Below are 13894 nucleotides of genomic sequence, written 5' to 3'. Positions count from 1 at the left end.
ATAAGTGATGAAGGCCCTTCTCCAACACCCGCCCCCACCGACAATGGTCATTTCATCGCCTGGGATAACCAAAACATGCCTTTTTCCCTACCCGAACTTTACCCCCCAACCTTCAAACTTTTGCCCTTCAACCCCTTTCCACTATCCCCACGTCCCATCAAAATTGTTCTCCTCGCTCCCTCACCCCTCCCAGCTTGAAAATGTTATTCCTCCCCCCTCCCCACCAGGTTCCCACCTTGGAACACCGTACAGAGTTCCGAAGGCACGTGAAACACGAATGGCGGCCGTAAAATCAGCATGGGACAGCCGCCGCCTGCATGTAAGTTTATTTGCATCTAATTAATGTTAATCCGCAGTGTCGAGGGGCCGGTAAAATTCAGCTCTCAGTTAAAGGGACTGATCATGAATCAATTGATGCTCAGTGGGGACGTTGCAGAACTTCAAACCAGTGGGGGTTGGAAGGGGGCCAATGATTTCAGACCTCAATTGGATGGAAAATTGACTAGACTTTATGCTTAGAGGCGTAGGTGGGGTGGGGGAGAAATATCTTGAATTTATGCTCTCCTAAGGTACTTTGGACAAATGGCCACATCTTAAGCCAGGTTTAAGGTGGCAAGCAAAGTTAGTGCTCAGTCAGCCAGTAGGAGCATAGACAGGTTGGCAATAGCACAGGCAGGTTTGCGGGGAATGGAAAAATTAACAGGATGACTTTGAGAATTAAAACAAAATTCTAAAATTAACCTGTTTTCCCAACAGTATTCCCTCTCAGCTTGTGTGAATGGAATGGGCCAGTGAGCAGGACATTATTTTAAAAATTAAACAGTTTTAACCTTTAAGAGGCTAATTTATTTTTATCTTGAGTAAGCTGAGCTGAAAATTGAAGATAAAAGCTTCTCCACAGCCACATACAATTACAGTGTGACAAGTCTATATAGGTATTTTTCAATACGGACATCGGAATTTATAATGGTAAAAGTTGACACAAAGGGCTGAATTTTATGAGGCCTCCAGCATCGGGGGTTGTGGCAGGTGGGCCCAGAAAATTCTTCCGGGAGAGACCCGCCATGACCTCCAATGCTGAGAAGGCCCCACCGCATTTTACCGGCAGCGGCGAGGCCTCGGTGAAGCACCGCCCCCACCTTCGCTGCTTGACAGTGAGACTTACATTTAAATATTACAATTGAGGAATAATCATGCTAATCAACTTACCTTGACCCGGTGGCCGTCCCACGCCATTCGGAGTTCCAAGGCGTGACACTGGTGGGGAGGGGGAAGCAGTGAAATCTTCAGGTCAGGAGGGGTGTTGGAATGGGCAAAACCACTCCGATTGGTTGTAGGAATGGTGGGAAGGGGTTGAGGGTCAAATGTTCTGAACGGGGGTGGGAGTTACAGGTCGTTATTTGAAAAATTGGTTTTCCTGGGGTATGTGTAATTTTATTTATTGTGAACTCATTGGGAGTGGGAGAGGGGATGCGAAGTTTGAGTAAAATTTTATTTCAAATATAAATGTGACCGGACCTTTAAACATTTAAACTTATATGAAGGGCTTGAAGGCCTTTAAAAATGGCAGCGCCGCCTGTGTGGTGGCGTTGGACGTCGTTGAAGGGGACGGTGCGGCCAACCCCACGACATCATCGGGGGCGGGCCTTCCGTCCCCTCCATTTAAATGAGCACCCGCTCAAAATATCGCAGGGGCTCAGCGATAGCGCACCCACGCCTGAAGACTGCCAACATCAGAGCGCGCTACCGCAGTTTGCAGCGCGCTCATAAATATCAGCCCAAAAAGTGTGGCAGAAATGGGGCTCCAACAAGGATTGAATGCAAATGTAAGATTTTAATATATTGTAAATAAATAAGTACTTCTATTAGCAGTTGAGTCTTAGTGATACAGCCAACCTGGACCGAAAGAATGTTTAAAACTGTAAAATGGCTAATTGAGGCAAAGAATGGGAAGGTAGAAGTATAACCAAAGCTATGAATGTTGACCCTTCGATTACAGATACTGAATGTAACCTAACAATTTGTTCACATGAGAACTGTGTCTTTCAACGACTCATCAGCTTTTTCAGTTTACTCAAATGTCTGCAATGATGATATGTCAATATATGACATAGAAATTAATAATTTCATTTCTGTAAAACATACTAATACTGCAACTGTCCAAATCAATGGATGAAAAATAGTATGGTATAATAGGGACTGAAATAAAGTGCACAACTTTGAGCTACTATAAAAACATATGAGGATTTGACAGACTTTGTTCTCAAAACACAAAATGGTGACTGTTTTATTGAAATATTTGTATTTCACAGATTATAACTTAATTTTTAATCATAATTCATTCCCCTTCTAATCTTCCACATTTAGGCCTGTGGGGTACACTTAATGGCCCAGATTTTTCTGTTATAATATGGTGAGGATATCAGCGCTCACCATTATTACAGCGTGAATCTGACAGTGTCTGCATTTGGGCAGTTAAACATGGAAATCTAGAAGTTGCTGTCAGAGGTACCCCTGCTCCTCCACAGATACACTGGTGAAGTCCTCATCAATAGACTCAGAATTGAAATGACTGCAACAGGGTTAACATGGATACTTGCCCACTAGTTCTGCACTAAAAACAGCTGATAATGCTAGGGCTGGTGCATTCAGGATTGAATGAGTTTTTAAGGGTGTAATAAGTGGTGATCACTGCTGAACATTTTCTCTGGCCCTGAAAATGAACTTTACAAATGTGCAGTCTCATACCGCAGAGGAAAATTAATGTTAGAGATTTTTAAAAATTGTAAAAATTTCAGTTTTTCACAACGTCTCTTATCTCTCTCCCTTAATGCCGTCTCTATTTCCTAATAGTTACTCTGCACATGTTGTAAATCTAATTTATATTTCCTGCTCTATAATTCCTGGTTTGGACTCTCTGTGGCTCAGTGAGGATTCTTCAATCTGATTGGTTGAAGAGACTCACTGTTTCTGCTCTCACTTGCAGCTGCCACTGATCCCCATAGAGGTTGCCACACTGAAACAGACACCGAATTAGTGGAAATCTCTGCTGACAAGCCCGTGAAAAGACTTTTTTGTTATTCGTTCATGGGATGTGGCATCGCTAGCTAGGCCAGCATTTATTGCCCATCCCTAATTGCCATTGGTGAGCTGCTTTCTTGACCTGCTGCAGTCTATGTGGGGTAGGTACACCCACAGTGCTGATAGGAAGGGTGTTCCAGGATTTTGACCCAGCAACAGTGAAGGAATGGCGGCGATATAATTTCAAGTCAGGATGGTGAGTGGCTCAGAGGGGAACTTGCAGGTGGTGGTGTTCCCATGCATCTGCTGCCCTTTTCCTTCCAGTTGGTAGAGGTCGCAGGTTTGGAAAGTGCTGTCTAAGGAGCCTTGGTGCGGTGCTGCAGTATATCTTGTAGATGGTACACACTGATGCCACTGTGCATTGGTGGTGGAGGGAGTGAATGTTTGTGGATGGGGTGCCAATCAAGCGGGCTGCTTTGTCCTGAATGGTGTTGAGCTTCTTGAGTGTTGTTGGAGCTGCACCCATCCAGGCAAGTGGAGAGTATTCTATCACGGGGAGGTGGTGCTGGTGTAGTGGTAATGTCACTGGACTAGTAATCCAGAGACCCAGGCTAAAGCCCAAGGGACATGGGTTTGAATCCCACCAATCAATTATAATCTGGAATTTAATAAAAATCTGGAATTTAAAAAAAGCTAGTCTAATGGTGACCATGAAACCATTGTCAATTGTTGTAAAAACCCACCTAGCTCACTAATGTCCTTTAGGGAAGGCAATCTGCTGTTCTTACCTGGTCTGGCCTACATGTGACTCCAGACCCATTGCAATGTGGTTGATTCTTAAAATGTCCTCTAAAATGGCCCAGCAAGCCACTCAGTTTCTCAAAGGCAATTAGGGATGGGCAATAAATGCTGGCCTTGCCAGCGACGCCCACATCCCTTGGACGAATCAAAATAAAATCACACTCCTGACTTGTGCCTTGTGGATAGTGGACCGGCTTTGGGAAGTCAGGAGGTGAGTTACTCGCCGCAGGATTCCTAGCCTCTGACCTGCTCTTGTAGCCACGGTATTTATTTGGCTACTCCAGTTCAGTTTCTGGTCAATGGTAACCCCCAGGCTGTTGATAGAGGGGGATTCAGTGGACAACCATCTGGAGTGAACAGTGAGTACAGTTCCTTTGCAGCTGAGAGAAAAGTCCAGGGCATTATTTTTACCCTTTGGTATACCAAAAACAAAGATAATTCCAAATAAAAACCTTTGCACTTCCATACAACATATGTACTTTTCCTCCTGATCTATAAAATAACAATGCTGACTACATCAGTATGGCAGTTCCATATATCTTCACTTTAAAAGAAAAAGCATTTCTGTACTGGAAAAAAATCCTTCGTGGCTTGTGTATGTTTTGTGCTTCTACTTAAGGAATGTAGGAATTACAGCATGATTAACATTAAAATGCTATGTAATATTTTAATTTGCATCAACTATGTTTGTTAACAAGTTAGTATCAAAAGGTAAGCTTACATTTACAATAATTTCTTATCACTTGGATCTTTAGGTGTAGATTCACTTTCACTCAGGTATTTTCAGAATTAATTCTGCAGAGACCCACTTGTCAGATAATCCACATTTTTGAACATTTGTTCTTACTGCTGAGATTGCTATATCTTTTGATAGCCACACAATTCTACAGTTTTGGTCGTGACAAGAACTGTCGCTCCTTCTTCAGTGGATGGTAAAGGAAGTGAAGCATGACAGTCAGAGTTTCCCCAAGCATCTGCTATCAGTTTCTTTACTTCATTTCCTTGAGATGTGCAATTGGAAAATTCACACTGCATAGTCAGTTCAGATTGTTGATTCCTTACAGAAGGGAATGCCTGCATGTCATCAGCCAGAGTGTTTTCCTTGAAACTTGAAGCAATGACATTGCTATCGAGGGTCACCTCTGCAATTTTATTACAAATAAATAGATAAATTAAAATAACCACCATGTAACAAACTGGGAAACAATATGAATACATACAATCCTATCTTTTTACGAACAATTCAGCCAATGTAAAGAAATGGCCAATAGGTTAATAAACTAGTTTACATATCCTGATTTACTGAGATAGGTTCAAAGAATTGGGTGTTTTTATTTTAGAAAAACCTTACAGACTTTGAGGTGATTTAATCAACATATTTAACATGAAGGGACTTTGCAATGCCCATGGGCTTATTTGAGTTAGATATGTTAGGGAGAATGAGAGGAATATGTTACATAAGCAAAGAACTAGATTAGATGTCAGGAAGCTTTTCTTTTCACAAAGGATCATAGACCTTTGAAATAAATTGCCAGCTCATGCAGTGAATGCAAATTTGTTGAAAACATTCATAAGGGAGTTGAATGAGTTTCTGGAAGCTGTTATTACAATGTACAAAAGGGAGGTGGGATATTGGATATAAATCTTATTTCTTTCCTCTCCCAGAAGATTATGTGGCCACTGGCAGGTTGCAGAGCATTGAGTGCCATGATGCTGAGTTGCAAATTGCGTGTATGGGATAAGCTTAATGCACTAGCTGGTTTTTTATTATATCCCCTATTCTTTGTATGTTTCTAAGAAAAATTCACATAGTGCCACTGATGTGGGAACATATAATGTTGCATCACTGTAACGGATCATGTCGGCGATAATTTAATTATTCAAGATCTTCTAGTTATTCATTTATGTCTTAACAGTGACGATGATTATTTTCTGATGCACATTGCAGTGATGTGTATGTAGAGTATATATAGAGAAAGCACAGCACAGAAGGAGGCCATTCAGCCCATGGAGTCTGTGTCAGCTCTTTTGAGGAGCAATTCAGCTTGTCCCACTCCCTTATCCTTTCCCCAAAACATTTTTTTTCCTTCAAGTATTTATCCAATTACCTTTGAATGCTACTATTGAATCTGTAGCCACCATCCTATCAGGCAGCGTATTCCTAATCCCACTCACTTGTTGCGTTAAAAAAAGGTTTACTCATGTCGCCTCTGGTTCTTTTGCCAATCACCTTAAATCTGTGGACCCTTCACTACATCAGTGAAGGAAAAACTGGTCTTTTGAAAAGGGCATTTCTCTATGGACAAAATTAGGCAAGAAAAAGGTTATGACAAACTTTTCGTGTTTGGCATTTTATATAAACTCAGCAATTTCCAAAATTGCTGTTCTTGTAGCTAATATGTTAGAAGGTGACAAGAGTCTGATCCAACTAAGATCAACTTTTTGATCATGTATTATACAGTTCCCTTCAAATGCAACATTGTAGATGTTTGTGATCAGATATACCCAGCAAAAAAAGGGTGATTTCAATAATGCAATATTTACAACTGGGTTTCCAAGCCAGGAGGTAGCTCAGTAGATCTAACATGAACACAAGAAATAGGAGCAGAAGTAGATCATATGGCCCATCGAGCCTGCTCCGCCATTCAATATGATCATGGCTGATCTTGGGCTTCAATTCCACTTTCCTGCCCACTCCCCATATCCCTTGATTTCCTGAGATACCAAAAATCTATCTATCCCAGCCTTTATTGTTTTCAATGATGGAGCATCCACAACCCTCTGGGGTAGAGAATTCCAAAGATTCACAACCCTTTGAGTGTAGTAATTTCTCCTCATCTCAGTCCTGAATGATTGGCCCCTTATCCTGAGACTGTGTCCCTGTGTTCTAGATTCCCTGACCAGTGGGAGCAATCTCTCAGCTTCTACCCTATCAAGCCCTTTCAAAATCTTGTATGTCTCAATTAGATCACCTCTCATTCTGCTAAATTCCAGAGAATATAGGCCCAGTTTACTCAGCCTCTCATCATAGCACAACCCCCTCAACCCAGGGACCAATTTAGTAAATCTTTGCTGCACTGTCTCCAGTGCAAGTACATCTTTTCTTAAATGTGGAGACCAAAACTGTACACAATATTCCAGGTGCGCTCTCACCAAAGCCGTGTACAATTTTAGTAAGACTTCTTTATTCCTCTACTCCAATCCCCTTGCAATAAAGGCCAACATGCCAGTTGCCTTCCTTATAGCCTGCTGTACCTGCATGTTAATTTTGTGTGTTCCTTGTACGAGTATCCCAAGTCTCTCAACATCAACAGTTACCAGTTCTACACCTTTTAAAAAAGATTCTGCTTTTCTATTTTTACATCCAAAGTGAACAACTTCACACTTCCCTACATCATACTCCATTTGCCATCTTGTTGCCCACTCACTGAACCTGTCACTATCTCTTTGCAGCCTCTCTACACCCTCCCCACAGCTTACCTTTCCAACAAGCTTTGTATCATCAGCAAACTTAGATACATTACTCTCTCTCTTCATCCAAGTCAGAAATATAGAGTGTAAATAGCTGAGGCCTCAGCACTGATCCTTGCAGCACCCCACTATTCACTGCCTGCTAACTTGAAAATGCCCCATTTATGCCCACTCTCTGCTTCCTGTCTGTTAACCAATCCTCAATCCACGTTAATATATTACCCCCAACACCATGAGCCTTTATCTTGCCTATTAATCTTTTATGTGGCATCTTATCGAATGCCTTTGAAAATCCAGGTATACAACATCTACTGGTTTCCCTTTATCTACCCTACTAATTACATCCTCAAAAAACTCTAATAAATTTGTCAAACAGGATTTCCCTTTAGTAAAACCATGCTGACTTGTTTTAATCATACTATGCTATTCCAAGTGCAATGTTAAGACTTCTTTAATAATAGTTTCCAGCGTCTTCCCAACGACTGATGTTAGTGTAACTGGTCTGTAGTTCCCTGTTTTCTCTCCACCTCCTTTCTTGAAATGCAGTGTAACATTTGCCAACTTTCAACCTGACGGGACCATTCCTGAATCTAAGGAATTCTGGAAAATCATAGCCAGCACCTCCACTATCTCTGCAGCTATTTCTTTTAGAACCCTAGGATGTAGGCCATCTGGTCCAGGGGAATTGTCAGATTTGAGTCCCTCAACTTTTTCTCAGCTGATATCAATATCTTTAATTTCCTCATTCTTTTTAGCCCCTAGGTTACTGCCTATTTCTGGTATGGAATGTATGTCTTCTACTATGAAGACAGACACAAAATATTTGTTCAATGCCTCTGCTATTTCTTCATTCCCCATGATGCTTTCACCTGTCTCTGCATCTAAGGGACCAACATTTACGTTTAGCTCCTCTCTTCCTTTTTATGTACTTATAAAAGCTCTTACAATCTGTTTTTATATTGCTGGCTAGTTTACACTCATTTATTTTTTCCCCTTTTTATCAATTTTTTTGTGGCCCTTTGCTGGTTTCTAAAACACTCCCAATGCTCAGACTTGCTATTATTTTTTGCAACATTGTAAGCCTCTTCTTTTAGTCTAATACTCTCCTTAACTTTGAGAGTGAGCCACAGATGGGTCTTTCTTGACGAGTTTTTGTTTTTGAACAGAATGTACTTCTGTTGAACCCTTTGAATTGTTTCTTTAAATATTTCCCACTGTTAATTTACCGCCATACCTTCCAGTCTATTTACCCAATGAACCTTAGCCAGTTCTCCCCTCATGCTTTGTAATTGGCTTTAAGTTTAAGATTCTTGTTTGTGATTGAAATGTGTCACTTTCAAACTTAACATGAAATTCAATGGTATTATGATAACTAATCTTATATCTAATCTCTTTTAAATTTGAATATTTTAACATGACAGCACTTAAAATTTTGAAGTCAGGAATATTTTTCAGTTATCTTTTCAATCTGATGGTTAATGCCGCTACTAATTTAGTTTTAAAAAGCACTTAAACTTATCATATGCTTCATCAGTAGAAATCTGAAGATTTTACCATCACCTGTAGATTTAAATGATGTACTTGCTTTCCTTTGATGTAATTTTCGAATGACAAGAGTCAATACAAACAATATTACAATTAAAAGTGGAAGTAATCCAATAATAATCCAAGAGTTTTTAATTGTCTCATTACTCCAAGTAGTCATGGAAGATACTGGAGTATCTGTGGATAAAGAAAACACATTTACACAAGTTATATTTGAATGCAGGTCCCCATTATTATTATTATCCATCATTACCCAGGTATACTGTAATAATAATTTCACATCACAGCCAATTAAAGCAAACTCCTCAGAAGCAAAATAATTTCAAATTCTACCCACCCATGAGAATAATTTCCAATAAATCTTATGAAATTCTGTTACAACAGTTTCTGATGTCTGTCACTGAGACTGTATTGAATTCCTTTCCCAACTTAAAGGTCTTTGCCTGTCCCTCTCCTTCAATGAGGCTGTCGCAAAAACTACTTTTGCTGCTAGGAGGTGTCCAAAAATAATCAGGGTAACCTGACCTCAAATTCCCCCAAATAGAAGTGATCCATTCTGCTAATTCTCTTGTTCTCTTGGCATGGTCAAGATTTAGAACTTCAGTCATTCCCCAATACCTACACCACTTGCATTCATCACGGACAGCTGCCCATATTGTTCAAATGCTGGAGGCAGATTCAATTGTGGCTTTCAACAGGAAATTAGATCTGAACAGAAAAAAACCTGCAGGGCCAAGGGGAAAAGACAGGGGAGTGGGTCGAGTTGAGTTGTTCTTGCAGAAAGCAACACAGACACGACAGGCCGAATGGCCTTCTTCTGTGCTATGATTCTATGATGCCAACCATTTATCATCACCATAGGCATCAATTACAAAGGTGCAGTTTAAAATGCAGTTCAGTATTTACCCATTAAAAAGCTCCAATGATTTCAGGTAAAGTGATCTTCAGGCAACTTCAATCAGCTGTTTCCATTGTTAACAACTATGGGAGGTAGTTGGAAAGTGGAGACTTTGGGCAGCTTCATTTAGATGGTTTTATCATCCATTGTGTATAGTGGGAAAATTGTGTTGGCACAAACACACCTGCTATATGCAGTGGAGGCAGTACAGGGTGGAATTGCTCTGATCACGATGTGTACTGACATTTTAAGTGCATTGGGGAATATGTTCTCTGGTGTTTCCAGACAAATCCTAAATATATTGAAATCATTTACAACCTTCTGAATAGAGGAAATCTTCGCAAATCAATTTAATATGACTTTACTTCATAAACTTACATTTACATATAGGGGCCTGTGGTGGAGAATGTTACATGTGCATAGATCTTCAAAGGTGGCAGGACATATTGAGAGAGTGGTTAGTAAAGTATATGGGATCTTGGGCCTCATAAGCAGAGACATTGAGTACAAAAGCAGGGAAGCTGTGCTGAACCTTTATGAAGTTCTGGTTAGGCCCCAACTGGAGTATTGCATCCAGTTCTAGTCACCACACTTCAGGAAGGATGAGAGGGTTCTTGAGAGGATGCAGAGGAGATTTACTAGAATAGTTCCAGGAATGGAGGATTTTAGTTACAAGGTTAAGTTGGGAAAGCTGGGCTTGTTCTCCTTGAAACAAAGGAAATTGAGGGGACATTTAATAGAAGTGTACAAGATTATGACAGGCTTAGATAGGTGAGACAAGGACAAACTGCTCCCATTAACAAATGGTACAAGGACAAGGGGGCACAGATTGAAAGCTTTGGGCAAGATGCAGGGGGAATATGAGGAAGCACTTTTTTATGCAGTGGGTGGTAATGACCTGGAACTTGCTGCCCACAAGGGTGGTGGAAGTGGAGATGATCAATGACTTCAAGAGGAAGTTGGACAACCACCTGAGAGAAAAAGACTTGCAGGAGTACAGGGATTGAGCCGTGAAGTGGAGCCGACTTCATTGCTCCGTGGAGAGCCAGCATGGACCTGGTGGGCCGAATGGCCTCCTTCTATGCCGTAAATAACTCTACATAATATTACTCCACTGTATACCATGTGTTAACCATCAGTATGTTCATTTGAATTAACGTTTATTTGTTTTCCTGCACAGTTTTTGTTGATTTATTGACCATTGATTTTGCAGTCTGTGGCTGACCTCAAAGAAAGCTGCTGAAGATCTCGCAATCTCTGTGGTGTGGATTGCATCTGATATATATATATATATATATATATATAAAAAAAACATTCATTTTTCATCAGTAATTATGAACTTAGTACGCTGCTAAAAACCTAGTTACACCTCATTCAACAAGATGCAACCTTTTTAAAGGTTTTACAGCAAGACTAAATCACATATAAAGGCAAGTATTTGTCAATTCAGTTATTTCTAATTGATTGCAGTCTCTGTAGATTTCAACAGCACACATTATGAAGGAGTGTAGAATCACTGATAGAAACTTTTGGATTGCCACATTTAACTGTGCATGTGCAGACTCCATAAGTTGCTGTCAATTTCCGAAGAGTAATGATGGCAAACACTGATAGCTTTGCCATTGTTATTACAGCAAAATTAGGCCAATTTGTTTAAAAATGAACTGCAAATACTGCCAGCATCTGAGGAGAATTGAATGAAGGGGAGTATTAACACAGATAGTGTGAGGAATATAAATTAATAAAGAACGACTTAAGAAAAAGGACTGGGATCCCACAGCCATCTCAGATAGAGAATTCCAAAGATTCACACTCCTTTGAGAAAATAAATATTTTCTCATCTCAGTCCTAAATGGCTGACCCCTTATTCTGAGACGGTGCACCCTAATTCTAGACTCTCCAGCCAGGGGATAAAACCTCCCTGCATCTATCCTGTCAAACCTATGATACAAGATTGTTGAATCCTTTACAGTAACAATGTCTATTGAAGCTAATTCAGTTCATCATACTGAGGGGTTAAATCATTCCTTCCAAACACAATCTCCAAAGCTGTCAGCCTGACTCGCAACAAACAAATTATTCAATTAGAAAATCAACAAAGATAGACAAAAAATAAACTTTAATATCCTTCTAGTTTAACAGTTTTGATTTGAATAGGGGGTCAGATGAAGAGTTTTCCCCTTTAAAAATATATCTGCTTGAATAATGATAAAATGTATTTATTTTTCCTCAGGAAAAAAATCATGGCACGGGTTCCTGAAAAAATATCAGCTACAAAGGAATAGCCCTTGCAAAGGTCATGCTGTTCAGAGAAATGAAGGAAGAATTTAAACAGATGAATTGAAGAATATTTGTCAATATTTCAGTAGACGACAAATGCAATACATCCTGCAGGATCAATACATATAAAAGTTCAACAAGGCTAGACTAACAAAGTGTGAACATAAATGGACTAACAAACATATTATACCTGAGTGGAACAAAAATTTCAGCTCATCCCATATCCGATCCCACACCAAGGTCAGAATTTTACATTGGGCTGGAGGCCCCATCCACAGGCCAAAAGGCTAGTGGCGAGCCTGCCTCCGCCAGGCCCGGAAACCACACTATGATTTTATGTGGCCCAGGCCCTTAATTGGCCTCAGGCGGGACTTCCACCCCACTGAGGCAGGAAGTCCCGGCTCCAACAGCTGCCAACCAATCAGCAGGCTGGCAGCTCTTCAGTTTCCGCAGTGCCACTGGGAGGGGTGTCCACTGCTGGGACTGAACCCAACCAGAAAAGCAAGAGGGATGCCGGCCCCGGAATGAAGGAATGGCAATCAGCCAGGCCCCAACGAGGCAAGGGGGTCAGTTGTGGGGCAAGGGAAAATGTAGTGCAGTGGGGGCGGCTTGTGCCGTGGAGGGACTCTCCGTGGGGCACAGGGTGCCCAATCAGGAGGGCAGTACCCCACCTCCCAGTCTGCAAGAAGGCCACCAGGTTTTACTGAGCGGCCTCCTGGGGGTCCTGAGCCACCTGCCCGCTGGTAGTAATGTGCCAGTGGCATGAGGAGGCCCTCAAGTGGCAGTTAATTAGCTGCTTAAGAGCCTCAATTGGCCTAGGGCAGGTGGGCAGCTTCTCGCCACTACTGCTTGTAAAATTGTAGCAGAGCCGGGATGGCAATGGGAATGGTGCCCCCCCACCCTCCCCACTTAATTTTACGCCACCCCACCCACCCTCCCCCACTTCCAGCCCACGCCTGTGGGGGTCATAAAGTTCCAGCCCAAGTCTTGCTCAGCGATCAATCCTGTCCTTACTGACCTACATTGGCTCTCGGTCCCCTGATTCCTCTGATTTAAAATTCTGATCCTGGTGTTTAAATGCCTTTATGGCCTTGCCCTTCCAATTTATGCAACCTCCTCCAGGTCTACAAATTCCCCCTAACTCTGTGTTCCTCTGACTCTGGCCTTTTGTGTTCCTACTCCCCACCATGGCAGTCATGTCTTAAGCTGTTTAGGCTCCTGCTCTAGAATTCCCCCTCTAAACCCTTCCACCTCTCAACCTCCTTCCATTCCCTGCTTGAAAGTAATTTCTTTGGCCAAACTTTTAGATACCCCTCCTCATATCTTCTTCTTTTGGCTTGGCATTGGTTTTTGCATGAGTACACAGCTGTCAAGCACCTTACAATATTCTGCTACGTTGAAGGCATTATATAAATGCATGTTTTTTTTGTTGCTACCCCAGAGGGTTGTGGATGCTCCATCATTGAATACATTTAAGGCTGGGATAGATAGATTTTTGGTCTCACAGGGAATCAAGGGATATGGGGAGTGGGCAGGAAAATGGAATTGAAACCCAAGATCAGCCATGATCATATTGAATGGCGGAGCAGGCTCAATGGGCCATATGGTCTATGTCTGCTCCTATTTCTTGTGTTGCTGTTGTTAGTAAGCAATAATAATTATTCTGTATGGTTACTTTCTCCAACTATTCATGAGAGAAGGCACAAAAAGTATGGCTGCCCCTTAAAATGAAAGAGAACTAAGGCAAAATTCAGGACTTCAATCAAAAGATTAAAGACTTAGACAAGCTGATAGGATTTAAAACAGAAAAATCCTCAGAGTTAGATAGTGTTGATTCCAGAGTGTTGAAAAATATTTATGAGATACTGATGATCATTA

The 13894-nt window shown here is 41.2% G+C and overlaps 1 protein-coding gene across 1 annotated transcript in view; it reads right to left on the bottom strand.

Annotated features, from left to right (window-relative positions):
• Positions 1 to 227: 227 nt before the first annotated feature.
• Positions 228 to 13894, bottom strand: part of LOC137383685 (tumor necrosis factor receptor superfamily member 17) — a 50792-nt gene continuing 37125 nt past the window's right edge. Inside the window, exons 2-3 of the mRNA XM_068056855.1 lie at positions 8854 to 9015; positions 228 to 4964 (exon numbers count right to left, since the gene is read on the bottom strand). Coding sequence (XP_067912956.1) covers positions 4681 to 4964; positions 8854 to 9015 — 446 coding nt within the window. The 3' untranslated portion in view covers positions 228 to 4680. The remainder of the gene's footprint in view (positions 4965 to 8853; positions 9016 to 13894) is intronic.

The sequence above is a fragment of the Heterodontus francisci genome, chromosome 24 (assembly GCF_036365525.1).
Source record: "Heterodontus francisci isolate sHetFra1 chromosome 24, sHetFra1.hap1, whole genome shotgun sequence".
NCBI lineage: Eukaryota > Metazoa > Chordata > Chondrichthyes > Heterodontiformes > Heterodontidae > Heterodontus > Heterodontus francisci.
This window is presented reverse-complemented; position numbering and strand designations above follow the sequence as displayed.